We start from the raw sequence: 27,991 nt of genomic DNA, 5'->3' as shown, positions 1-27,991 counted from the left end.
TACCTAGTTACCAAAATTAAAAATTTGAAATTCCTACCACTCTATACAAAAACAGTGGCTGCAAGATTCAAATGAAACAACAGGTTTACATATGTTAAGTTGTAATCTACAAAAACTGTTATCTAAATTAAAAATAATCAGCGTATCTAGAACTATATGGCTACTTATAAAGTTCAATATAAAATAACAATTAGGTAAATAAAATGGCAAACACATCGCTTTTTCGGAGCCTGTAATTTTTAAAGAGAATCAGCGCCCTAATTATGGCACAGTTCTTTTTTCGTGAAAGGTCAGTGGAGTTGCAGACTATAGAGGTTTGTCCAATTAGAGAGGTAATGCAGGGAGTGACTGGTTGTTTCGGTTCACGAGATAAAAGGATTAACTTCATTACCAAGGCAGAAATATCAGTTGGTCTTAAACAGTAGAGGAAAGAGGATAGGTTTTGAAATGGTTTTCTGTTAGAAATGTCATGATCAAACCTGTGCAGATTGGTAACATACGCAAAGTGGTTACTATTGACAGGTTTCCGGTAGAAATGTCTAATAGTCCTGTCAAGAGCTTTTTTAACAAGTTTGATGAGGTTGTTAAGATTCACAGGAAAGAATACGAGGAATGGCCAGGAGTAGAAACAGGTATGGTGAAAATTCATATTGACGTGAAAATGCCCGTGCCAAACAATTGGTTTGATGGGTCACAGGTTATTAATTAATTACCCACAAGTTCAGAAAGTTTGTTTGAGGTGTGGAGGTAAAGACCATTTGGGAGCAGAATGCCAAAAATCACGTTGTTTTAATTGCAACGGCACAGGTCATATCACGGCCAGCTGCTCTAATAATTGTAAAAAATACGGCTCTTCCACGCATAAATTCATTCAATGCCCAGAATGCATGTTTGCCGAAAGAGTTGCTGGTGGGGGAGGACAGCAGAAAGCGAGTGTGCCACCAAAAGATAAACCTATGCCTAATGCTGAGAGCATGGAAGCTATGGTAGTGCAGAGGGGCGAGACTCGGATTAAAAAATCACACCAACATTTACAATAGAGTACGATATGTCGTCAACACAGTCGGAACACGCGGAACTGACCAAGGACATGGAAGCGGAAAATACAATATGAAATGTACATAAGGGGGGAGAAAGAAAGAAATAAGCGGTAAAACTAAAAAAGCAAAAGGGGGAACAGAGGAAATTCAAGAAGAAACCGAAACAAAACAAATAAGGGGGAAGAGGTATCAATTTTGTCAGGCGGTGGGAAAGGTTGCAAAACACGTTCAGTATCTGATTCGAATTTAGATGGCATACAAACAGGGGAATACGAAAGAATAGAATGATTAAATGTTGTAGGAAACACAAAAGAATACAGAGAATATAGGCAAAGCTTGTTGGAAATTGTTAAAATTCAAGGAGAACCGGTTTTTCTTTGGAATGAAAACGAGGAGGGTGAAGTAATAAATATACAATTCACTTGGGGAGATTTCATTATTTCCAATATTAGAAATAAGACAGTTGGAGATCTCACTGTGTTGCTCAGCAATAACAAATTAAAATTAAATTCTGAACATAAGAAGATCTTAGCAGAAGTTGTAGTAAAATTCTGCTTAATGTCCAGAATATCATTTATGTTAAATGTACAGCATCTGAGATCAGTTAAACAAAGGATGATATGGCAAATTAAGATGAACATGGGGGTGGAAATTTGGTTTCTACGAGAAACCCACTTCGCAAGTTTAGCAGACATCCAGCAGTTTCAAAACAGATATTGGTTTCTAGTATTTTGGAGTTTTTGGATGAATCGATTGGCAGGGGTGGGAATACTAATGTTTCCTCCGATTTTAGGGACTATACGACTGGCTAGTAGGAATACTGTAGGTTGGGTTGTGGCAGTGGATTGGAGTTATGGGGGGGCATACAATTAGACTAATCTGTGTCTATAGTCCAAATTCCACTTTAGAAAGAAAAACTGTTTCGGGGACTGGGCAACTATTTGAGTGGAGTGCAGTGGATTGTTGTTGTTGTTGTTGTTTGGTTTTTAGGAGCATTAGCAACTAAGGCCATATTGCTCCGGGGATATGCGGTGGTCATTCCCTGACCTTTCTGCATCCTCCGTATTTGGTGGCTCACGGGCTCGAACCCCGGTCTAATCAAGAAGCATGTGCTACGCACTGCTGCTCCTGCCAACCTGGCTACGGAGGCGCCTAGTGGATTGTAATGGCAGGGGACTGGAACTGTGTTCCTGACCCCATCATGAACAAATATTCTGGCGGGTACCCCGCATCATGGTACGGGGGGGGTTAGTGAATTAATCAAGGTTTGTAATAATAAATGGGACTTGATAGACGTCTGGAGGGGAAAAAATCCAGGAAAACAAGCGGCCACCAGAATAGCTAATAATGTAGGAACTAGAATAGATCACACTTATGCAACGAGACAGTTGAAGGATAAGATAGCAATGATCCAAATGGATTAACAACTAATGAAATCGACTTCATCCTCACTAACAGAAGATATATCGTGAATGATGTTACTGTCCTGAACAGGGTGAATGTTGGAAGTTATCACAGAATGATAAGATGCACACTTGATATAGATGTAAGAAAAGAAAGGAAAAAAACTGACTCGAGTAAATAATACAAAGGTCTTTGAGATAACAAGAGGAGAAAAAGCCGTATGTACTGGAACTTAAGAACAAGTTTGAGCTTCTGCAGACTGTTCAGGACCAAGATATCGACGAGGAATATTGCTACTTTCTGAAAGTGATAAAGCCCAAGAAACCTTTTTTTTTTTTTTTTTTTATGTAAACCCCAAACACGAGAGGTATTAGAACCTATAGTACTTGGTACCGTGCTTGGGTTGGAGGTTGAGAGGACGAAAGAAGATGTTTGTTGACATTGGACTTGAACTTCTGTGGACTGTAATTTTCAGGAAATAAGTATGAAGGAAGGTTGTTCCAGAAAACGGCAGTTGAATTAATAAATGAGGAAGATGAAAAGTTGATTCTGTGAGTTTGAAGTTGGACAGTAAATGGATGTTGCCACGTGTTCGGACTGTTTTTTGAAAGGGAGAGCAGGAATTATAGAAGCAAATTCAGAAGAACAGTGCCCATGGAAGTATCTGTAGAAGAGGCATGCAGCAGAAACAGTACATCTATGAGACAGTGAGTGGAGAGACTCTGTTAGAGATGGATCATTAATTAACCTAACTGCCCTCTTCTGAATGGAATCAAGAAGTCTGAGAGAGGTTTTGGGGGCACCACCCCAGATGTGGGAACAATATTCCATGGCAGGGCGGATTTGCGATTTATACAGAGTGAGAAGCTGTATGGAAGAAAAGTAACATCAAGAGCGAAAGAGAAAACCAAGTTTTTTAGATGCAGAAGAAGTAATGTTCTTGTGCCAAGAGAGATTAGTAGTAGCAGCATGTGATGCAAGAAAGCATGTGTATGACCTTATGCAGCATCGGCCAAAAAAAAAAAAAACCCATTGCCTCCAAATGCCTGTCCAGTTCCTCCTTAAATTTATTCAACCTATCAACTTCCACAACGAGAGATGGAAGTTTGCTCCAGCAATTAACCACCTGCTGGCTAAAGGCAAATTCCTGCACATCTATTCTACACCTGTCTTTTCTTAATTTGAATTTATGCCCCCTAAGGTTCGTAATCTGAAGAAGTGGAAGGATCCCATCAGAATTCAGCATGCTCAACCCATTCAAGGCCTTATACACCTCAATCAGATCACCGCGCAGGTGCAGTCTCCAGCCACTGCAATTTGCAGAACTTAAGCCTCTCTTGGTAAGAGGATCCCTTCATTCCCCTCACCAATCTTGTTGCCCTTCTCTGTAAACGCTCAAGTAAATCTACATCCTTCCTAAAATGAGGCTTCCAGACCTGTACATAGTACTCAAGGCTTGGCCTGACCATTGCCTTATACAGAGGGATAATCACCACCTTTTCCCTGCTAGCAAAATTCCTATGTATCATTGACAAAACCCCATGACCTGCCCTGGCAGCCCGTCTGCATTGCTCAGAAAACTTCGTATCTGCCTGCACAATTACTCCCAGGTCTTTTTCATTTTCTACCCCCTTAAAGGTAGTACCACACAGTTGATATGTTTCTCTGGGGTTACTTCTACCCATATTCAGTACTTTGCATTTGTCAAGGTTAAACTTCAGTTGCCACTTAGCCCATCTGCCCAAATTATCTAGATCCTGTTGCAATAGCACACTGCCCTTACTGTCATTAACAACCCTGCCAACCTTTGTATCATCTGCAAACTTCGACATTAAGCCTGATATACCTTCATCAATATCATTGATAAATATACAAAACAACAGTGGACCCAACACTGAACCTTGTGGGACTCCACTAATAACATTAGTCCACGAAGAGCAGCACCCATTGATTACCACCCTCTATCTTCTCCCATTTGGTTAAAGAAGCACTGCAGGATCATCTGGACAAGAATTCAGTTATAGCTCAGACACAGCATGGGTTTGTTAAGGGCAGGTCTTGTCTGACCAATTTGATTGGATACTATGATGTAGTCACAAAAGAACTGGATGCAGGGAATAACTTTGATATTATATATTTGGATCTTAGAAAGGCTTTTGATACTGTTGCGCATGGAAGACTGCTGCACAAATTGGAGAAGTGTGGCATTCGAGGCAAATTGCTGCTATGGATAAAGGGATGGTTGAGTGGCAGAAGACAGAGAGTGGTAATCAATGGACACTGCTCAACGTGGACTAATGTTATTAGTGGAGTTCCTCAGGGTTCAGTGTTGGGTCCATTGTTGTTTTCTGTATTTATAAATGATATTGATGATGGTGTATCAGGCTTAATGTCCAAGTTTGCAGACGATACAAAGGTTGGCAGGGTTGTTAAGGACACTACTGATACTATGCTGCTGCAACAGGATCTGGAAAGGTTGAGCAGATGGGCTGAGAGGTGGCAAATGAAGTTTAACATTGACAAATGTAAAGTACTACATATGGGAAACAGTAACCCCAGATCAATGTATCAACTCTGTGGTACTACGCTGACAGTGGTAGAGAATGAAAAGGACCTGGGGGTTATTGTGCAGGCAGATATGAAGTTCTCTGAGCAGTGCAGACGAGCTGCAAGAGTAGCTCATGGTGTCTTGTCAATGATATACAGGAATTTTTCTAGCAGGGACAGGGATGTGATTATTCCCTTGTATAAGGCATTGGTCAGGCCACACCTTGAGTACTGTATACAGGTCTGGAGGCCTCATTTCAAGAAGGATGTAGAGCTGCTGGAACGAGTACAGAGAAGGGCAACAAGATTAGTGAATGGAACAAAGGGTTGCTCTTACGAAGAAAGGCTTAAGTTTTGCAAATTACAGAGCCTGGAGACTAGGCATCGCCGAGGTGATCTGATAGAGGTGTACAAGGCTTTGAATGGCTTGAGCATGCTCAATGCCGATGGAATTCTTCCTCTTGCTCAGAATAATCACCTGAGAGGGCATAAATTCAAATTGAGGAAGGACGGATGTCGGATAGATGTGCGGAAATTCGCCTTTAGCCAGCGGGCAGTTGGTTTGTGGAATAGACTTCCATTGCTTGTTGTTGAAGTTGATAGCCTAAACAAATTTAAGGCTCAGCTGGACAGGTATTTCGAACGAATTGAGGGGTGAAATGGGAGTAGTGGTTGTTTTTTTTTTTTTTTCTTTTTTTTTTGGCTGATGCTGAATAAGCTTGCTTTCTTGCATCATATGCCTCTACTAATGCTAATGCTTAACCATTCTTTTATCCATTGTAGCAACTTACCCTTAATACCATTCTGCTCCAATTTGTACAATAGTCTTTCATGCGCAACAATGTCAAAAGTCCTCCCGAAATCCAAATACATGACATCAAAATTATTTTTTGCATCCAGTTCCCCTGTAACCACATCATAATATAATATCAAATTTGTCAGACAAGACTTTCCCTTAACAAACCCATGCTGTGTCTGAATTATTGCTGCAGTCTTGTCTAGATGATCCTGCAATGCATCTTTTAACCAGTTACTCCATTATTTTACCCAGTACAGAAGTTAAACTAACTGGTCTGTAATTACTTGTATCACCCTTTGATCCCCCTTTGTGAATTGTGGTCATGGTAATCCCCAAAAGAGATATATCATTTTGCCTAGAAATCAGAGTGTCACCAAAGGTAAGCATAGGAGCAGAAGAATCCTTTTTGCGAGATATAAGACAAGACTGAGATTTAGAAGGGTTGAAATCAATCAAGTTGTCTTTGCCCCACTGGAGAATTACCCGAAGATCGGCATTTCAGGAATTGGTAGCAGTTTTTCAAGAAGTTGAAGCTGATTAAGCAGGACAAGGTTTCTCAAAATGGAAAGTGGAATGCAATGTGCTATCATCGGCAAAACTATGGATAGGATTTCCTATCAATGGAAGAAGGTCATTAATATATAAGCGGAAAAGAGTGGGGGAAAGAACTGAACGTTGGGGGACACCGGCATTAATGAAGAAGTTAGAAGACAGAGAGCCATCTACCATCACCCTCATTGAGCGATCAGAGAGAAAACAGGATAACCAATTACTAAAAACAGTTGGCAAATCATAAGAAGGAAGCTTGTTTAGAAGACCTTTATGCTAAACACGATCGAAAGCCTTTGAGATGTCAAGAGCAAGTACTTGTGTTTCACTGAACCTTTCCATTGAATTAGTCCCTAAATGGGTAACATAAGCAAGAATATCACCGGTGGATCGACACTGACGGAATCCATACTGGTGATCGTTGATCAGACGGAAGGTTTCTAGGTAGTTTAAGAGTTGGCGGTTAATTGATTTCTCCATTACTTTAGAAAGAGTAGAAGTAATTGCAATGGGACGATAATTGGATGGGAGGGATTTGTCAACCTTTTTAGGAACTGGCTGGACATGAGAAAATTTCCAAGTAGAAGGAAAAACACATTTGGAATAAGAAAGTGAAAAAAGGCGACAAAGAATAGGAGTAAGTTCAGGAGCACAGGTTTTGAGAACAAGTGGAGAAATACCATCGGGACCTGGAGCTTTCTTAGCATCAAGATTTGTCAAAATCCTTCTGACGTCCTCTTGACGGAAGAAGACAGGACGCATTGAATGGAGCATGTTGGGAATGGTGGGAGGTGTTTTACCAAGATCATTAATACATGAGGTGGAAGAAAAATGGGATGCTAGCAGGTCAGCTTTATCCTTGGCTGAAGTGACAATAGAACCATCTGGTTTGGACAGAGGTGGAAGCAGAGATGGGCAAAAGTTGCGGCCAATAGCTTTGGCAAGAGACCAGAATACTCGGCTACCATTAGGGAAAGAAGCAAGTTTTCTACTCTTAGCCTGTTCAAACTCTAGTTTGGATTAATTAATAACTGCTTTACAATTGTTGCGAGCTTTGGTGTAGGCAGAAAATGAAACTGAAGAATTAGAAACAAGCCAATTATGATATGCAACATTCTTCTCTTGAACAGCCTTAGCACATTTATTGTAAAACCAAGGTTTAGATAAAGGATGAGATTTTAAAGTTGAGCGTGTGATAAAGGATTCCATTCCTGCAAGAATAATTTCACTGACACGATCTGAGCAAACATTGACATCAGAAGTTTTGAAACACTAATCCGATCAAGGAAAAGAAGAAAAGAAATCTCACAGGTCATCCCATTTTGCATTCTTGTAATGCCAAACAACATGAGGTTGGGAATAGCCATGAGATAAAGGCTCCATTGGAGAAGAGACAATCACCAAAGTTGTGATCTAAGGTGCCTAAAGGACTATTCACTTTGACCATGCACTTAGAAGGGTTCTTTGTGATAAAAAGATCGTGTGTTCGTTTCTATGGTTAGGATTGTCCGGTATTCTTGTAGGTAGATGAACAGTCTCTGCAAGGTCATTAGTAATTGCAAAAGCCTCAGCATCTCGACCAGCTGGGTCAGTGCGACTAGAAAACAGAAGCCAGCTGGAGTTGTGAACATTAAAATCACCAAGGAAAATTACTTCACTGTTAAGAAAGTTGTACTGGAGAAAGTCAAGTTGCAAAGAGAGGAAGTCAAAGAGCTCCAAGTGATTAGTGGAGTTGAGAGAACGGTAGAGACAACAGATGAATTTGACACAATGAGGTAGAGAGATTTTAAGCCAGAGATCAAAGAGAGGAGATTCCAAATTGCCAAGTCTCTGACAGAGAATATCAGAACGGACATATGCACAAGTACCACCTTAGAGGCAAAAGGAATCATACAACGAATAATTTGGGCATCTGAGATGGACAGTATTTGAATCAACCGATAACTGAGATTCTGTCAGAAAAAGTACATGGGGTTTGGTAGACTGCAAGTGGAAATGGACATAGTTGAGATTAGAATTGAGACCATATATATTTGTGAAATGAATTAGGAAGTGCTTGGGAGGTTTAGATCTTTTCGCAGATAAGCTTGTTCTATCAGTTTGACAATTCATGGTCTATTCAATAGTAAGAAAAAGTGGGTGGGACATGCTGCATGAAGTAATGAAATTTTTGGAAATGGCGTATACGTGGTAAGAATATATCCAGATCCTTGACATAACGTGGCCTCGACAATGCTCCCCGCATACACACTACTCGGACTCCCTCCAGTCATCATCTGGCAGAGTAGAGGGTAGGTAAAAGAAATCCAAAGAAGAAAAAATCAGTCAAGAAACACTTGTCATGATGAACTGAAGACGACAAATGAAGAGCAAGAAAAACACTGACAGGGAGAAAATTGGGTATGCAAAGCCATTAGAAAGAGACTCAGAGAGCACATAAGAAAATTTAACACAAGAAAAGTAGAACAAGCATTGAGGGAAAACAAAGGGTTTAAATCAGCAGTCTTGAGCAGTAATACAGAAAGACAAATGATACTGAAACTGAAGAATAGCGATGGTGTACTTATAAATAGCAGAGAAGGCATAATTCAAATAGCAGAAGACAACTATAGAGAATTATACAAGGAGCGAGGGAATGATGCCAGCAGTGGGGAAGATGGATCGCAAATTAGTAACACATACAACATACCTGATATCCTTCCTGATGTTGTAGAACATGCATTGAAGAATCAGAAAGCCCGGGGGAAGATGAAGTTACTGTACAGTTGTTAAAATTTGGAGGAAGAGACATGACACAAAACTGGCAAGACTCTTCACAAACTGCATTAGAAAAGGTGTGGTGCCAAAGGAGTGGAATAATGCAATCATAGTTTTGCTGCATAAGAAAGAAGATAAATTGGAAATTATAGACCAATTAGCTTGTTATCCCACATCTACAAGTTGTTCACAAGGGTCATTACTAACAGATTAGAAAGAATACTTGATGAGAATCAACCGAAAGAGCAAGCTGGCTTTAGGACAGTATTCTCAACTATAGATCACCTTCACATAATGTCACATCTAATGGAGAAAGCAAATGAATATAAAACACCATTATACCTGGGAATTGTGGATTATGAAAAGGCATTTGACTCCGTACAACATAAAGGAATGTTTCGGGCATTGGAAAGACAAGGCATAGATACCCCATATATTATGATTTTGAAGAAAATATATGAGAGTGCTACCTCCTTTATTAGACTAGACAAAGACAGTATTAAATTTAATATTGAGAAAGGAGTTAGACAAAGAGACACAATATCTCCGAAGTTGTTTACTGCTGCCCTTGAAGCTTTCAGAAGATTAGACTGGTCGCAGAAAGGAGTCAATGTGAACGGAGAGTACCTAAACCATTTATGATTTGCAGATGATATTGTGGTCATAAGCCACAATCGCAAAGAATTAGAGGAAAATCTTAATCAGTTATGCACAGTTAGTAAGGATTTTGGACTAAAGATGAATATGGCTAAAACAAAAGTAATGATGAACAAGTATGCCATAGAAAGGGATATAATGATTGAAGGAGCAGTAATTGAAAAGGTGGAGTCATATACTTATCTGGGACAAGTTATTAGGTGTAATAATGATAAATGGATGGAAGTCAAGAAAAGAAATTTTGGATGGATAGCATTCAGAAAATATAGTCACATACCGATTTGTCTGAAACGTAAAATAATGAACCAATGTATCTCCCCACCATGACTTAAAGAAATGAAACTTGGGCACTCACCAAAAGAATGGAAGAGAAGCTGAGAACTACATAGCGAAGAATAGAATCAATGATATTAGGAATCAGACTGTTAGATAAGAAGAGGAATGAGTGGATTAGGCAGAAAAATCAAGTAAAGGACATTCTTAAAAAAACTAAAGAACCAAAATGGTCTCGGGCAGGACACATAGCCCGAAGACATGACAGATAGACTAAGAAAATAACAGTATGGTACTCAAGAGAAGCTAAGAGAAAACCTGGAAGACAACAGCGGAGATGAATAGATGAAATTCACGAGTTTGTGGGTAATAAATGGATGGCCATTGCACAAACAGAAGGAATTGGAAAGTTGCTGGAGAGGCCTTCATCCTGTAGTGGATTGAAAATGGCAGATGATGATGAAGATGATGATAGCAATGATACGGCATGTGAGATTTGTGGGAGGTTGACAAGTTTCAGATCACATGCCAGTAATGTGGAAGGGAGATTTATTTACAAACGTTAGTCTGGGAAAAGGCTATTGGAACTCAACTCAGCAGTTCTGGAGAGAGAGAGCGAGAGGATTGGCACTTTACAACAGTTATTAAAAAGATAGTAGAGAAAGGTGGAAACGAGTGAGAAATGTGGGCAAAAATTAAAGAAAGTGCAAAATCATTTTATTATACAAAAATTAAGGAAATGAACAAAAAACGTAGAAATAGAGTAAAAGATCTCTTATAAGAAAAAAGAATTTACCAACGGTGCAGGGACAAAAGGGCAACAGTAAAAGTACAAGCGGTTATTGACTGGAATATTGGAAGAAGAGAAAGAAAAGACACAAAAAATACAGCTGAAATTTAGGGAGGCTGATAGTCCTTCAGCTGCATTTTACCAAAGAAGACGAAGGCTAAATAATTTAGCCAAAACAATTCAAGAAATTAAAGACGATGCTCACTATTATGAATCATTTTGTAAATTTCTATGAAAAAGAGTTTGCTTTGCAAAAAAAAAGAGAGGCGACTCCATATGGACGATTGGACAATTCACAAAATTATCCAATTTTACCCGAGAATTGTCCAAAGAGATTATTCCCGGGAAAAAAGCATTACAGGACAGGGAAATAATTATGGTCTAACTGTGGCTTTAAAAATCATGTAAATTACGACACGTGCTGGGACCGGATGGTTTGGGGCTTGAATTTTATAAGAAATTTTGGAACTTCTTAGTGCATATTCTTCTGGCTGTCGTTAGCAATTTTTTTTTCTGGAAGGGGTTGTACCCAAAGTCTTTTTAAATGTCTATACTACTTTCATTCTGAAGCATGGATGGTATTTAACAAAAATTGGTAACTGGAGACCTATAGCATTGGCTTTAATTGTGACTACAAAATATTTGCAAAGATTTTGATAACTAAGCTAAAACGCGACATAACCCAGGTAGTTAGAAGCACACAGTGCTATGGTATACTGGGAAGGCGGATGGAATATAACCTTTGGCTATTAAAGGATATATTAGAATATCGGAAACGAAAGAGTTACAATTTAGCATTAGTAGCAATTGACCTAGAAAAGGCTTTTGATAGAATCGACCACTACTACCTTTTCTCTATAATTAAGGATACGAACATAGGATCTCAGTTGTTTTCAGTCCTGAGAAATCTATGTACACTTAGTAGCAAAGACGTTTCATAAATGGAGAATTTTTGAAAAACATTAAAATTGATGAAAGCAAGGATGTCCGCTTAGTCCTTTGTTATTTACGCTAGCACTGGAACCACTACTGGGAAGAATAGACAACTGAGGCCATTTAGGGGATACCGTTGCCAAAGCCGGCAGGGCAGTGTAAATGTATAGTGTATGCAGATGATGTTTCCACCGCTGTTAGTAAGAGTTATGCAGTGGAAGAATTTGTCACTCGTCAGATCTTCGTTTAAACATAAACGAAGATAAAACTAGGATCAAATTGTTAGGGGGAATGGGTACATCAGCCTTTAGCACAACGAGAAGTGGAATCTAATAAATCGATTCAAATACTAGGAGTTCCGTTTAGAGACAGTCCTGTGCTACCTGTAGGAGGGCTCACCACTAAAATACGGAAAAGTTTAAAAGAATGGGAAGTGGGACAATTTTCTTTAGAGAACAAATCCATCATTGTTAGAACCGTAATTCTTCCTATAATCTTATACACAGTGTTTATAACAGGAATCACAGCTAGGAGACAATGTGGCGGTTTTACATTCCAACATTTCAGTTTTTATGGGGATGAAAACGGCAAGAGATAGCGCAGACATTTTTATTTTTACCTTGGGAAGAGGGGCGGGATAAGTATTCCAAAAATTAATTTGAGGTGTAGCTGTAAGAGACTGCTGGACGTGGCTAATATGCTGCAATCTAACCATTTTTAGTAGCGGTACTGATAAAATATTTTATGGGATTTAATACAGCCTTAATTAAAGGCGGCAATTATCTAGGGCCGAAAGCAGAGACAATTCCTATATACTACAAAAAAATTCGGGATATGTGCACTCAGTTAAGGGAGAAAGATATAGATCTCTTTAAGGATGGTCTAAAACGACTCTACTGGACACTGTTTAACTTAGAAAAGCCAAATTTAGGAACCCATAATGCGCAGTTGTTTTTTAAAAATCTAAAAATTTGCGGAAACTACCCATCGCGTATTGCCTTTTCATGGAGGGTTGGTTACGGGAATATGCCAGTTAACGATATCACGTATAGATTTAGTCACACAGGTAACAGATTATGCCAATTTTGTACCGAAATTGAAACAGCGCACCATTTATTTTATTACCGTCGATTAGCGCAGGAAGTTTGGAAGAGAATTTGTATATGTTTTTTAGAATAAGACAGTTCATGCTGGAGGAGGTAATTTACTTGCAATTCGATCATCTCTTGGGCAAGAAAAAAAAAAAAAAAAATGTTCACGGTATTTTTAATTGCAGAGACTAAATATCATATGTGTGGAAGCTTCAAAAACGGAAAATGTTTGGGACCTTTAGGGAATGTCTCTGGGACATGAAACAAACTGTCTGCTTCCTTGCAAAGGTTTTTACAGTTGGAAAAATGGTGTTTAGAGTCCGATAAGTTTCTGAAAAGGTGGGGAGAGCCACCTCTTCTGTGCACTTTGGTTGGAGATGAGTTTCATCTAAAGGACTGGTTTTAGTTATTTAAAAAAAAAAAAAAAGGCACCTGGGTTTCTTTTTTTTTCGTTTATTAAAAATTTCAGTTTTCTTGATTAAAAATCTAGATTTCATAGGATCTCATATTCTTATCAAAACAGTTCTGTTCAAAATCTGAATTAAGATTTTCCATGATATAGGTTTGAATTTTATAATTCATTTGTTTGGTTTAATAGACCAAACAAATGAATAGTAGTGTGGGGGGGGGGGTTCACATCAAATTCACAACTAGCGAAATGATCATCTGGGTTGTGTCCGCTGAAAATAAATAACAGTTGTCTTCGCTACTAGAGAAGCGTTATTTATTTGAAGTTATTTATCTCGTTGGGAAGGCACCCACAATATGAGATACAATTAAACTGATGCCTTTACACTACATACATAGTTCAAATTTATGGGTAAACTATGGTGTATCCGCACTGATATTATGTAGTAAATGAAAGAGATGTATTGGTGTTGATAAGTGAAAGTAGAACAAAGGGGCACAAAAATTAAGTTTTAGGAAGCAGCAGAAGATTGCATATCGGTAACACCTTGTTGTGTTGCTGATCATTAGGTAAGTTAAACTCAAAAAAGATAGTTGAGGCAGAGGGTATGATGAATCTCAGGGTTTGTTTGGACTGATACATACTGCAGTTGGTAAACTATGATCAACTCTTTTTTTTGCTGGTGCAGAGTAAGTTTGGCCAGACTAAAAAATCATTGAGAACATCATGAAATGGGATTGATTATTTAAAAAAAAAAAAAAAAAAGTACTGGACACTTCTGTTTAATGTTTGAAATGAAATAAGTGTATAAGTTTGTAATCATTTTATGCAGTATAATATAGTTCTTGTGGCTAATTTTTTTCTTAAATCTTAGCTTACATCTAGTGGTAAAACTATGTATATTGTATTTTTGCAATTCTATATATATACAGCATATTATTTTTAATAAACATTCAGCAGAAATTTGATAATAGCTCTTTTCCTCCCTCTTCTTTCAGCACTGTCGTCAAGGGTGTATTTGATAATGCATATAAAAGGCTAAAGATTGTCGATTAATATATTGTGAATATTGATCCTTGGTTGTAACTACAGTTACTACACTGTACTGGTCAACATAATTTTGAAACAAAAAAAAAAAAACAAAAAAAATATATATATATATTTGGCGCCTCCGTAGCCAGGTGGAAAGGAGCAGCAGTGTGTAGCACACGCTTCTTGATTAGACCGGGGTTTGAGCCTGTCACCACCAAATACGGAGGATGCGGGAAGGTCAGGGAATGGCTACCGCATGTTCCCGGAGCAATATGGCCTTAATTGCTAATGCTCCTAAAAACCAAAATAAACAAATATATATATATATATATATTTTTTTTTTTTTTAACTAAACAAATAAAATATATTTGCAAATTTCATCAATTATAAGTGGTACAGGAACCCTTCACGAATTGTGGGGTTGCATATTGTAAAAATTTTTGGTATATGATAGAAAACTGATTTATCTTAAATCCATGGCAGACACACCCAAGGTTGAGGAGCGGGTTACTGCAGAATTCCAGATGATTGCACAGAACTATCAGTGTGATACTGTAACAAGAACCTAGAAAAATTAGGCAGATGGGTGAGAAGTGGCAATTAAAGTTTAACATTGACAGACACAAGGTATACCCATATATGCAGTATATGGGTAGAATTAAATCTAGACTAACATACTAACTGTGTGATTACACTTGGGGTAGCAGAACAAAAAAAAAAAAAAGACCTCGGGGGTAATTATGTAGTTGAGCATTAATTTCTCTGAGTAGTGCAATTGCGCTGTTATGACAGCTCATAGGGTTTTGTCAACAATATACAGGGTGTCTCAAAAATATTGGTACAAACGTTTTGGGGAGGTAGGTAACATCTAAAGGAATGTGAATCGCTTAGGAACCCATAACCGGAAACGTCACGGGAAAGTAGTAGCAGAGGCACAAGAAGCAGAAATGACACAAGACAGTAATTAGTGGCAAACATTTATTTGACATAATATTAACAATGGAGTACGAGATGGATGCATTTCATGATGTTACAACAGCTGCTCGAAGGTTCCACCATGAGACGCGATGCATGCGTGACACCGACGCAGCATGGATTGGCGGACACAATCGAACACACCTGGATTTCTTTGACAGTAGCAGCAGCGCAGACGAGTCTCGCCACGAGATCCATTTCTGTCTCCACAGGCGATTCATACACGATAGATTTGAGGGCCCCCACAGAAAGAAATCGAGGCTCGATAAATCAGGTGAGCATGGGGGCCAGGCAATGGGTCCACCACGGCAAATCTATCAACGCCCAAAACGCCTGTTCAAATGGTCACGAACACACCTTCCATAATAGGCCCGTCATGTTGAAACCAAATGTTGCATCTCACATTTGCTGGAACATCGTCAAGTAACCCCTGGTAGAACTTGTTCAAGAAAGATCCGATATTTAGTGGAGTTCATGTGGGATGGTAACAGGTATGGGCCGACTAAGCAGTCACCGACCATACCTGCTCACACATTTATTGCGAAGCGATGTTGTGCCGCATGGGGATGCACACCGTGTGGGTTGTCGTGAGCCCACACATAAGCATTGTGCTGATTGAATAAGCCTTCCCGAGTGAAATAAGCCTCATCCGTGAACAAAACAGGCTGGAAAATTAGTCTTGTTGAACACTTTCTTGGAGAAACCACTGCGCAAAAGCCATACATGCAGGATGATCTTGGGGGAGCAGTAACTGAACCCTTTGGAGATGAAAGGGGTGTGAGGAATCGTCTGCCAGACATGCAAGACACTCCTAAGGCAGAGGCAACGGCACGTGGGCTGGTAGTAGGATTATTATGGATGGCATTCAACACACTTTCTTCCATGGTGGCAGTTTGCGTCGAATGTGGTCTGCCCACACTACTCCTGTTACACGTGCAAACAAGCGGTGGTCCGGTACATGTCTGTCTGGGAAGCGTTCTCCATAAGTTCTTTGACCTGCTCATCCATTGCCCTCTGCTAATCCATACCCTAGGTGCATGTCTGCCAGCTCACAGTTTGTATATCGATGCATGTTCTTTGTGCAGCGACTACTGCTTGAATGAGAACCAGAAATTTTCTCTCTTGCGAACGAACTGATGAACAGCGCAGTCTATCGACTTAGGGCGATGTTTCTGGTTATGGGTTCCTATGCAATTCACATTTCTTTAGGTGTTACCTACGTACCCTAAATGTTTGTACCAATATTTTTGAGATACCCTGTATACAGGAATTTTTGCAGTAAGGATAAGGAGGTAAGATATTTTGCTATATAAGACAGCGATAATGCTATATATGGCAGAATTAGGCCACATCTTGAGTATTTCATATAGCATAATTATGGAAGCCTAATTTTTTTGAAGGATGTGGATCTGTTGGAATGGGTGCAGTGAACAGCAACAAATTTAGTGAAATACCCTAAAGGGTACCCATACCAAGAAAGATTTCAATTTTGTAAATTATAGCATCAAGAAACTGGGCACCTGTAAGCTGATTGCTAATGGCATTCATATTCTTGCTAAGGAAATACACATAAGGGAGCATACAAAGTACATTCAAAAAGTTCCTTCCATGTGCGCGCATCACACACACACACACACACACACACACACACACACACACACACACACACACACACACACACACACACACACACTTGCTCTATTGGCGCCTCCGTGGGCAGGAGCAGCAGGCAGTGCATAGCACACGCTTCTTGATTAGACTGAGGTTCGAGCCTGTGACCACCAAATATGGAGGATGCGAAAGATCAGGAATGACCACCCCGGAGCAATATGGCCTTAGTTGCTAATGCTCCTTAAAAAAAAAAACTAAATAACAACAAATAACTTGCTCTATTGGGTTTCTCGAGCTTTGAAATATTCTTTAAAATAGTGGGGGGTTTTTTTGCACATAGGACTGCTTTGTCATTTTCTTTCGTGTCATCCACTCTAGCAAAATGATGACGCTGAAGCCCATTTTCAGTTTAGGGAACAGCCACGAGTCAGATTTTTTGCAGCCAAGAACTGGGTGCATTGCTATAGTGCAGGATCCGGCCATCCTTCCTTCTGAGGGCATTTTTCCATCACATTCTCATGCAAATGTGACAAAATTGCAATGTAGTAAGCAGCACTAATGCTTCTCTCCCTAGTCACAAATTTCATGGTGCACTATTCCCTCATTGTCAAAAAAATTATCAGCATGACTTTGACATTGGATTTTATTGCACGAAACTTCGAGCCATAGAGACATTTTTGTGTGTCATTTGGATTATTCCACCTTGGTCTTGGAGTTGTAGGTGAACACTTCACTCTCAACTCTAGTGAACACTTTTTCTAGGAAGCCCAGATCATGCATAGATTTTTCAAACAAATCACTTGAGATGGCTTTCCTTTAGTCTATTTGATCACCCAATAGCAAGCTTGGAACAAATTTTTCCTGCATGCACGCACAATACATCCCTAAATCTTGTCACAATTGTGCGTACTGAGCCTACAGTTAGTTCCATTTTGTTTGCAATCTCAACAACAGTCATTTGCTTATTATTTTACACAAGGACCTTCACTTTCGTGACATTTTCATCATTTCATGGACATTGAAGGGCATTCACTACAAGGTTTAATCCTCAACTGTTACACATGAGTTTAAGTGGTTGAGCCAGTTCCCACTTGGCATATGTGCGCACCAAGGTCAATGTCCATACCCCACAAACCGTACGGTCATAACATAAACCATTTAAATACCAGATGTGATTCTGGGAACTTTTTTAATGTATTATGTAAACTTAAATTGAGGAAGACTATTTTGTAGGATAGAAGAAGTTTTCTTTCAGTCAGAGGGTATTTAATTGTAGGAACACTTCTGTTTTGGTGTTGTAGCAGTTTGAATAAATTTAGAAAGAGTTGGACAAATTCTTAGAGGGAATGGACAGATGTATGGAGGGTTTTTTTTTTTTTTTTTTTTGCCAATGCTGTATTAAGCTTGCATCACTGCTAATTATTAAATCTAACTAAACCTAGACACGACTACTCTTAAAGTACTTGCCCTGAGTATCAGTGCACTTTTACCACTGTTTGTACAATTGCTGGTAGCAGTTCGAATTGCCATCCTTCTCAAAATCCACAACAATGTGACAAAAAAACTGTTCAAACAATCAACCTAGAATTAATCAGAGAATAAAAGTGCTTCATTGTTATAGAACATCATCTTAAATACAAAGAAATCCAAATGGTGTCATCTTAAACCTACTTTTAAAACTTACTTTATCTTTCAAGTAATCGTAAAAAAAATTTATGATAATTTGAATGAATTATTTAAATTCGTGAGGTAACAATAACAGGCCCAACACATGTAGGACCCTTCTCATAACACTAGATCATGAAGAGCCACTTAACCAACCCTTTATACTTAATGATAACTTACTGCTAATGATACTTCGACTTGTAAAACAGTTATGCATGTAGAACAGTATCAAATACTCTTTACTGTGATTAAATATTATAGTAAATAATCTGATATTAAAATTATTTTTTTACATTAATTTCTTTGTGATGACCTTGTATTAGCTAATCAGACTTGTCGGGTATAACATCTTCTTTAAAAAAAATCCGTGACTCAATTGCTTCTTTACTATGAAGGTGGTCTTGCATTTCTCCTTCCATTACTTTCCTTGAGCACAGAAGTCAAATTTGAATCTCTTAAATTACTCAATTCACTCTTTAACCAAAGATCTACTCTTCTGTGTTGAATTGACCTTTATCAAACCTATTCAAAAAGGAGAGACTTTTTTTTTTTAGATTAAAACGTGCTAAGACTTTTCAATATAAGATTCAAGCACATGACTGGTTGCTTGAAAATGACCAGAATTTTTATCAAATGTTTATTATTGAACTGAAAACAAATAAATACTTTGCATTGGTCATAAATTTTAGATAAATAAATTTTCTTTGTTACTTAACTTTTGGATTGTCAACTATTTTTATAATAATATTCATTTGTTTGAAAAGTTAAATATCCCATATTAACATGCTGAAAATATTAAAACTAAAAGTTCTTGTGATTCTGTGTAATAATATTTATAAAGTTACAGATTTCTGATGGTGTTTTTTCCCTCACTCTCTCTCTCTCTTTCTTTTCAAGATGATAATCATCCTGACATCTTAGCCTCTAAAGAAGTCACGGTTTCTCTTCAGTTAAATACTGCCATTCCCAATCAAAAATTTAGAATACTGTATGTTCCTGTGTCTGAAAGTAGGTTGTTTTTGAATTGTAATTATTTAGACACCTATTTTAAGTTAATAATATGTATGATGTAGAAGGTATATCAGCACATTAATAGTTCTTGTTTAATTTTTTAAAATATTGAAATAAGAATTAAGAGAACAAGGGGTTTTTTTTTTTTTTTTTTTTTTTTTTTGCAGGCACTTGGGTGCTAAGTTTACTGTTAGTGTTTCTTTTGATGGGGCTGGGGTTCCTAGTGACAGTAGAGAAAATTTGTAATTGAGATGTGGAAGGAAGCTGCTTGCTGTTATTTTACAAACTGGTTACTCATGGTAAATTGTTATTGTGAAACATTTAAGAAGCGTCATTTTGAAATTAAATTTAATGCATGCACTTCTGTTATTCAAGCAATGTAATGTAAACATTTTTTATGGAATGATGACATTATTTTATGGGGCCTTTTTGGATAGTCTCTGATGCCATCTTTGGTACCAGTCGTCATAGGTAGTCAGCCGCTGTAGTAGAAGTTTTTGTGTAAAACAGCTATATAATTATGCTATTCAGCCAAGACAAAAGCTTTGATGTGATTTCTTTCATTACAGAAAAAAAATCAAGTATTTTCTCAAATATAGAAATTACCAAAATGATTAAGACAATAATACAACTGTCTTTAATACTCTCCTGTAAAAGGAGGGGGCATCATTTAAGATTATTATGCCATATGGAAATAAAATTTAAATGAACTCAAGACAAAATGCCATAGCATAGTTGCTAATTCTGGATTTACAACACAGAATCCATCATTTTTACTTGATTTGACTCCATCTCATGGTTGTATTCAAGTTGGTGATAAAAAAAAGTTTCTCAGTCTATGCAAAAACTAAAATTTTTCCCTTTTTCTTTACACAAAAAAAAAAAAAAAAAAATTGGATATATATTTTTTTTAATTTTGTGTATTTCTACTTATTTTTATTAATGAATTGGCCATTTGGTGTGCTGTGGGATAGTCTACAGGAACAGGTATCCTGTGTGTTATCAGACACTCAGCCTAAAACACTGATGGATCCAATATCTCTCTATTACAGAAGATTTAGGAGAAGTCCGGTTGGCCTGCCTCCCTAAAATCCACTCATGCACACCTTCTCGATGGTAAGCCCTGTTATGTCACTTAGGTGGCAACGAACGTGTAGAGTGGTTCTCAAGACGCCTGGTCAGCGTGAAGAGGAAAAGACCAAACCCTCTAGCATTTGAGAGTACAACAATACAAATGGCCCTCAGTCCCCAGCAGCTTTCACTCTCCCTCTTACGGCAGCGAGAGGATCAGAGTGGAAGCAGAGGGTGCTAAGAATCTCTGGGTACGACCAGGCTGCCATGCACGGAAACTGAACTTGGCCTGTTATAACGTACGATCACTCATCGGTGAAGACAGGATATTAGAGCTGGAAAAGGAATTAGAAAATGTGAAGTGGAATATCATTGGTTTGGCTGAAACAAGAAGAAATGAATCACTTATAAGTTTATCAAGTGGAAATCTGCTGTACACCAGTGGAAACAGTGAAAGGTGTGAAGGTGGAGTTGGGTTTCTGGTCCATAAAGATTTTAAAAACAACATTTTGGAATTCAAAAGTACATCACCAAGGGTGTCAAGACTAATACTCAAGATTTCTAAGAGGTACAAGCTAAAGATTATAATGATTTATGCACCAACATCGAGCCATGATGATGAAGAGGTTGAAGAAATCGACACCGAAATTGAGTCTTCTAGATGAGCAGAAAACCCACTACACTATTATTATGGGGAACTTCAGTGCTAAGGTTGGAAAAGGGCAAAACAGTGCAGAAAGAGGAACTATAGCAAATTTTGGAATTGGTGAAAGAAATAAAAGAGGTGAAAGACTTGTGGAATTTGCAGAATCTCAAGGACTGTCAGTAATGAACACTTTTTTTTTCAAGAAAAGGGTGAACAGAAAGTGGACATGGAAGAGTCCAAATGGATTAACAACTAATGAAATCGACTTCATCCTCACTAACAGAAGATATATTGTGAATGATGTTACCATCCTGAATAAGGTAAATGTTGGAAGTGATCACAGAATGGTAAGATGTACACTTGATGTAGGAAAGGAAAAAACTGACTCGAGTAAATAATACAAAGGTCTTTGAGATAACAGAGGAGGAGAAAAAGCAGTATGTACTGGAACTTAAGAACAAGTTTGAGCTTCTGCAGACTGCTCAGGACCAAGATATCGATGAGGAATATTACAACTTTCTGAAAGTGATAAAGCCCAAGAAACCTATAGGGAAACAGAAATCCAAAGAAGAAAAAATTAGTCAAGAAACACTTGTCATGATGAACCGAAGACGATAAATGAAGAGCAAGAAAAACACTGACAGGGAGAAAATTGAGTATACTGAGTTATGCAAAGCCAGTAGAAAGAGACTCAGAGAGGACATAAGAAGATTTAACACAAGAAAAGTAGAACAAACATTAAGGGAAAACAAAGGATTTAAATCAGCAGCCATGAGCAGTAATACAGAAAGACAAATGATACTGAAACTGAAGAATACCGATGGTGTACTTATAAACAGCAGAGAAGGCATAATTCAAATAGCAGAAGACTACTATAGAGAATTATACAAGGAGCGAGGGAATGATACCAGCAGTGGGGAAGATGGATTGCAAAGTAGCAACACATACGACATACCCGATATTCTTCCTGATGAGGTAGAACCTGCATTGAAGAAAATGAAGAATCGGAAAGCCCCGGGGGAAGATGAAGTTACTGTAGAGTTGTTAAAATTGGGAGGAAGAGACATAACACAAAAACTGGCAAGGCTCTTCACAAAGTGCATTAGAAAAGGTGTGACGCCTAAGCAGTGGAATAATGCAATCATAGTTTTGCTGCATAAGAAAGGAGATAAATCAGAAATTGGAAATTATAGACCTATTAGCTTGTTATCCCACATCTACAAGTTGTTCACAAGGGTCATTACTAACAGATTAGAAAGAATACTTGATGAGAATCAACTGAAAGAGCAAGCTGGCTTTAGGACAGGATTCTCGACTATGGATCACCTTCACGTAATATCACAGCTAATGGAGAAAGCAAATGAATATAAAACACCATTATGCCTGGCATTTGTGGATTATGAAAAGGCATTTGACTCCATACAGCATAAGGCAATGTTTCGGGCACTGGAAATACAAGGCATAGATACCCCATATATTATGATTTTGAAGAAAATATATGAGAGTGCTACTTCCTTTATTAGACTAGACAAAGACAGTAGCAAATTTAAAATCGAGAAAGGAGTTTGACAAGGAGACACAATATCTCCGAAGCTGTTTACTACTGCCCTTGAGGAAGCTTTCAGAAGATTAGACTGGTCGCAGAAAGGAGTCAATGTGAATGGAGAGTACCTAAACCATTTACGATTTGCAGATGACGTTGTGGTTATAAGCCACAATCGCAAAGAATTAGAGGAAAATCTTAATCAGTTATGCACAGTTAGTAAGGATTTTGGACTAAAGATGAATATGGCTAAAACAAAAGTAATGATGAACAAGTATGCCACGGAAAGGGAAATAATGATTGAAGGAGCAGTAATTGAAAAGGTGGAGTCATATACTTATCTGGGACAAGTTATTAGGTGTAATAATGATAAATGGCTGGAAGTCAAGAGAAGAATAAATTTTGGATGGATAGCATTCTGGAAATATAGTAACATACTGAAGAGCAATATCCCCTTTTGTCTGAAACATAAAATAATGAATCAATGTATACTCCCCACTATGACTTATGGAAGTGAAACTTGGGCACTCACCAAAAGAATGGAAGAGAAGCTGAGAACTACACAGCGAAGAATGGAACAAATTATATTGGGAATAAGACTGTTAGATAAGAAGAGAAACATGTGGATTAGGCAGCAAACTCAAGTAAAGGACATTCTTATCAAAACTAAAGAACTAAAATGGTCTTGGGCAGGACACATAGCTCGAAGACATGATGACAGATGGACTAAGAAAATAACAGAGTGGTACCCAAGAGGAGCTAGAAGAAAACCTGCAAGACAAAGGCGGAGATGGATAGATGAAATTCATGAGTTTTTGGATAGTAAATGGATGGCCAGTGCTCAAAACAGAAGGAACTGGAAAGTTGCTGGAGAGGCCTTCATCCTGCAGTGGATTGAAAATGGCTGATGATGATGGGATAGTCTCCGTTGCAAAATAGAAATGCAGGATAATGGCTTTGTTCTCTGCATGTGTGTATTCTAATTCCACCATGCTGATAGTCTTTTAGTAAAATTCCAAAGAAATAAGATCATTTCAGAAGATCATATGTAAGATTTTCTTTGTATTGTAAAATCTGAAAACTGTAATCAGATGTTTGCAAACAAATAAGGGCAGCATTCAATACATAAAAAGAAATACAAAAATTAGAAGTAGCATTTCATAGTTATCATGATGCTATATGTGATGAATGTTTATTTGCCACAGAACATAATCTTCATGTTAGTTGTGCTGATCATGTAGGTTTACATGTAGGTTTATTATTCAGAAATGTTTCTTGATCGTGAAATAGCAAAAATAAATATGGTTGTGGAAGAATAAAATTGGGCTTTGTCAGCAAAATTGCATGGATAGGGAAAGAAGTTGCTAAAAATGGCAGTAATCAAATGATTCCAAAATATTCTATTGTGGTGACCTATCATTATTTTTTAAAAAAATAATAATAATAAAAAAATAAATAAATTAAATTTAAAGGAGCTTGCTCTCACTACTAGAATTGGAAGTAGACTCCACAGGGTACATGTTGGACATCTGAACAACCTTAAAGCATGTGAGATATCATAACAGGTACATTGATAATGTACTTGTTATGATAGGCCTAAAAACTGGAGTAGCAAGGGTATTAAAAGAAAAGATTGAGCACTTTGTGATAATAGGCTGTTCCTTGCCATCTTATTAATTTGTATGCTGAAAATGAGATGTGTTCCTTCCTGTGAAAATGGATGAATATTCAGCAGAAATTGACTACTTTCTAGAAGGAAGTGCTAAAAAGAAAAGATAAATTTGAATAGTTTCAGCTGATGCATGCCTCTGAAATAAAGGTGTGTTTTTTTTTTTTTTTCTTTTTTTTTTAAGCATGTGTGAATATGTTTGCTGTCTTTGATTAATTGTGTAACTAGACTGGTAGAGTAATGGCAAGCTTTGACAAGTTTGTTTAAGGAAAAGGCTAGAAGTGGTGAGAAAAGCAATATGAGCACTTTTTTGGAGTTACAAAATTGAAAAGTACAAGTGAGCACTGGTGAGTAGCACTGAGTTGTATTCAAATCCACTTCATGATCCAAAAGTTTTGACAGTTTTAAAATGAGAAACACAACAAAAATAACATTTTAAAATCCAAAAAAAAAATAGCTCTTCAATCCAACAAACTTCATATCCATGTATTGAGGTCATCACTACTAGATACGTTGAATGCTAAATGTTTCATATGCAAGTTATTTTACCAGTGGTTTTCAGAATTTCCATTTTGGTATCTATTTCCTAAGTGGAAGTACATTTCTACTTCTAAGGTTATGGAAAGTCCAACACAAGAGATGATTCTATTATTTTTCTCAGTTAGGAAGTACTTTATCTGCAAGCGACCATATGGTGCACAAGTTTCCACTGAAAAATGATGTTCTGATAAATTCTGAGGTAGCAGACATTGCATCAATTAGCAGTGCATCATTTTTTAATCTTTTTTTTTTAAACATTACTTCGGGCAATGTTAAAGAGGAAGCAGTAGGTGTTTTGGCGTATCATTTCTGTCAGTTTCAATGTTAGAACCAACCTATTAGACACTATTATGAAAGAATTGATGTACAGTGGCCCTTGGCTGTAGAAATGACAAGTGCATAAGGAAGCTTGAAATTATAAAAAAAATTTAAATTATCCTAAATCATGCTTAGCATTTTAACAGTTCCTCATAGTAATGCTGAGTGTAATCGAATATTCAGTCAGGTTAGAAAAACAAAAACTGCATTCAGGTCTTCTCTTTCTGGTGAAGCTTTGGAAATGCTCCTGACAGCAAAGTCTAGATAGCAGGGCCATTTTTATGAACGAAACTTTGATTCAGCATAAGAAGAGGTCAAAGTCTGAAAAAGACATCTGCAAACAGAAAAATGTTAGGTGAGAGAATTTTTAAAAGCATACTGTACTGATAAATGATTCTGTGTCTGTATTTCAATATAAAATATGTATTTTGTCAGTGAAATTTAATTTTTAGGGGAGTGTGGACTTCAAAAAAAAAAAATCAGCTTTTTAAAAAAAATAAAACTTTTTTGGGGAAGCTTTTCTGCTTTTTTTTTTTTTTTTAAGGAATTTCCTGTTTTGGCTCAAAACACCATGTTTTCCCCTGTTGAAAATGCCTTATCTCCAGCTAATATAATCTAGGTATGTTATCCTCACTCATGCAAAATGTCTGTTCATAGTCTTCTCTTCTGGCTTCAATAAAGCAATTTGCTTGTCTCTTTTAAGTGTTATGCCAATTCGGAAATCCGAATGTAGCTCTTCAATCCTGTATGCCTCACATCCATGAACAGAAGTTATTACTTCCAGACATGTTGAAGAATGCTATGTGAAAATTTATGACAACAGTTTTTAATATATTCCACTTCTGTTTTGGAAGTTGATTACCAAAGCAGACTAAATGAAGGCCAAATCTATCTTAGTTATAGACTTTTCTGCAGCCAAGGTCATAGAGACTAAAGCAAGAGGAGAAGATTTTAAGTTATTTTGCTAAATGAGGAAGTACTTTATTGTGACTACATGGTGCATAAGTTCCCATTGAAAAATAATGTTCTTATTTATGTTGATGCACCACCAATTGATGAAATTGGCATTGCATCATTTTTAAAATTTGCATACAAGTTTAGAGCACCTATACACAATGTCTGGATAAACTCCCAAGAAGTCTGAGAAAGAGCAGTTATCACTATACATTTTGTATATAGTGTTGCAATGATGGTGGTTCTTCAAATGAGCTGCCATACACAAACATTTCATTAAAAACTTAATTAACAGTGGCAAATGCAATAGTGTTATGCTTGGAGGCACTGATCTCTAGAGGGGTGGAAAGGGATTATCTGAGTGATGAATCTCATTGTGTGGCAGATTCATAAGTTGTGGAAGATCTTGTTCATGGGCCAATTCCCCATGCTCATTTGAAGACTTCTTGAAGAGGAATAGAGAAATACCTCCAACATTCTAGAGAAATACCTCCAACATTCATTTACTCCACAGAGGTTATATGTTGTATTTCAGACCAGAAAAGACCTTTATACTCTGATTTATAGAGTATAAAAATGAGGCAAAAAGTGAAACATGGGAAATAAAAAGTATAAAGTTTACATTGCATTATGTTAACACCATTTAGAATATTTACTTGCAATTAATTGCATCACAAATTAAATTAATTATCAGATTAATCAATGCAGTATAGTGTAAGAAAACATGAGCATAGGTGTGCTGACCTCTAAACCATTCTTTTCAATTAGTGTACAAATGTATATTTTTAGTATTCTTTTGTACATACAGTCAGTCCTCGCATAGCACAATAGTTGTGTTCCTAGAAACCCTCGTGCAATGCAAAATCGTGTAATATAAACAACAGACCCTATGGGAAAAATAGGGTTAGATGCCGACCACCCAAGATTGAACACACATTTGTAACCAAAACATTACCAAACACAATAAATAATCGTAGACTGAACTATTACGTAATAAAATATTGCTAATGCTTTTGCTTCTATCGTAAGCAGACTTGTTTTTCCCTTGATTTTCTATCCAAACAGATGACAGCCGTTCCATCTCTTCCAATTCTTTGTGTCTTAATCTAATGGATTTTAATTACACTTTGAGTTGTTCCTGTTATGAAAGTTTTTTTATTTTCTCTGCATTCTTTGTAATTCCCGGCGTTGCCTCATTTAGGCCTGTAGCATGTGCAATATCACACGGTCTTTCATTTCGCTCAAAGCACTTCATAATTTCATATTTTTCTCTATCGACAGAGGCGGACTGGCCATAAGCCTAACCGGGAAAACCCCGGTGGGCCGGAGGCCGATGTGATTTTGGCCATAAGCCATAGTATGAGGCCACTGCAAATTTTTCCGGGTAAGAATTTTTAATCCAGTCCGCCTCTGTTTATCGATATTGCTTTTCTTTTTCTCTCTGTATCTGCAGTGTCATCACCAGGACGCTTCCTTTTCACACCTTTTAGTATTTTACTCATTTTTAGGGAATAAAGCACAATTACAAAACGAGGAGGCACGCTTGATACACATAAACAAAGCTGTGCGCGTGTAGCAACTGAATAAACAACACTGTAAAGGCAGAGATACACTATTAACACCTCACATTTTACTAAAGCACATTTCTAGGGATTACTACCACAAAACAATAAAAACAATTTCCAGTTGCGTTTCTGTTAGTGGAAT

The 27,991-nt window shown here is 37.6% G+C and overlaps 1 protein-coding gene across 4 annotated transcripts in view; it reads left to right on the top strand.

Moving 5' to 3' along the window:
* Positions 1 to 27,991, top strand: part of LOC150089441 (cubilin-like) — a 321,441-nt gene that overhangs the window by 49,833 nt on the left and 243,617 nt on the right. For all 4 annotated transcript variants that reach the window (XR_016548045.1, XM_090389480.1, XM_090389481.1 and 1 more), the window contains exon 5: positions 19,430 to 19,540. Coding sequence is in view for 3 of the 4 variants with exons in the window: in XM_090389480.1 (XP_090245606.1) it covers positions 19,430 to 19,540 (111 nt within the window). In the remaining variant the exon portion in view is untranslated. The remainder of the gene's footprint in view (positions 1 to 19,429; positions 19,541 to 27,991) is intronic.

The sequence above is a fragment of the Mastigoproctus giganteus genome, chromosome 2 (genome assembly GCF_048544385.1).
Source record: "Mastigoproctus giganteus isolate SK-2022 chromosome 2, ASM4854438v1, whole genome shotgun sequence".
NCBI classification, from domain to species: domain Eukaryota; kingdom Metazoa; phylum Arthropoda; class Arachnida; order Uropygi; family Thelyphonidae; genus Mastigoproctus; species Mastigoproctus giganteus.
Note: the sequence above shows the minus strand (reverse complement) of the source record. Positions and strands in the feature narration are given on the sequence as shown.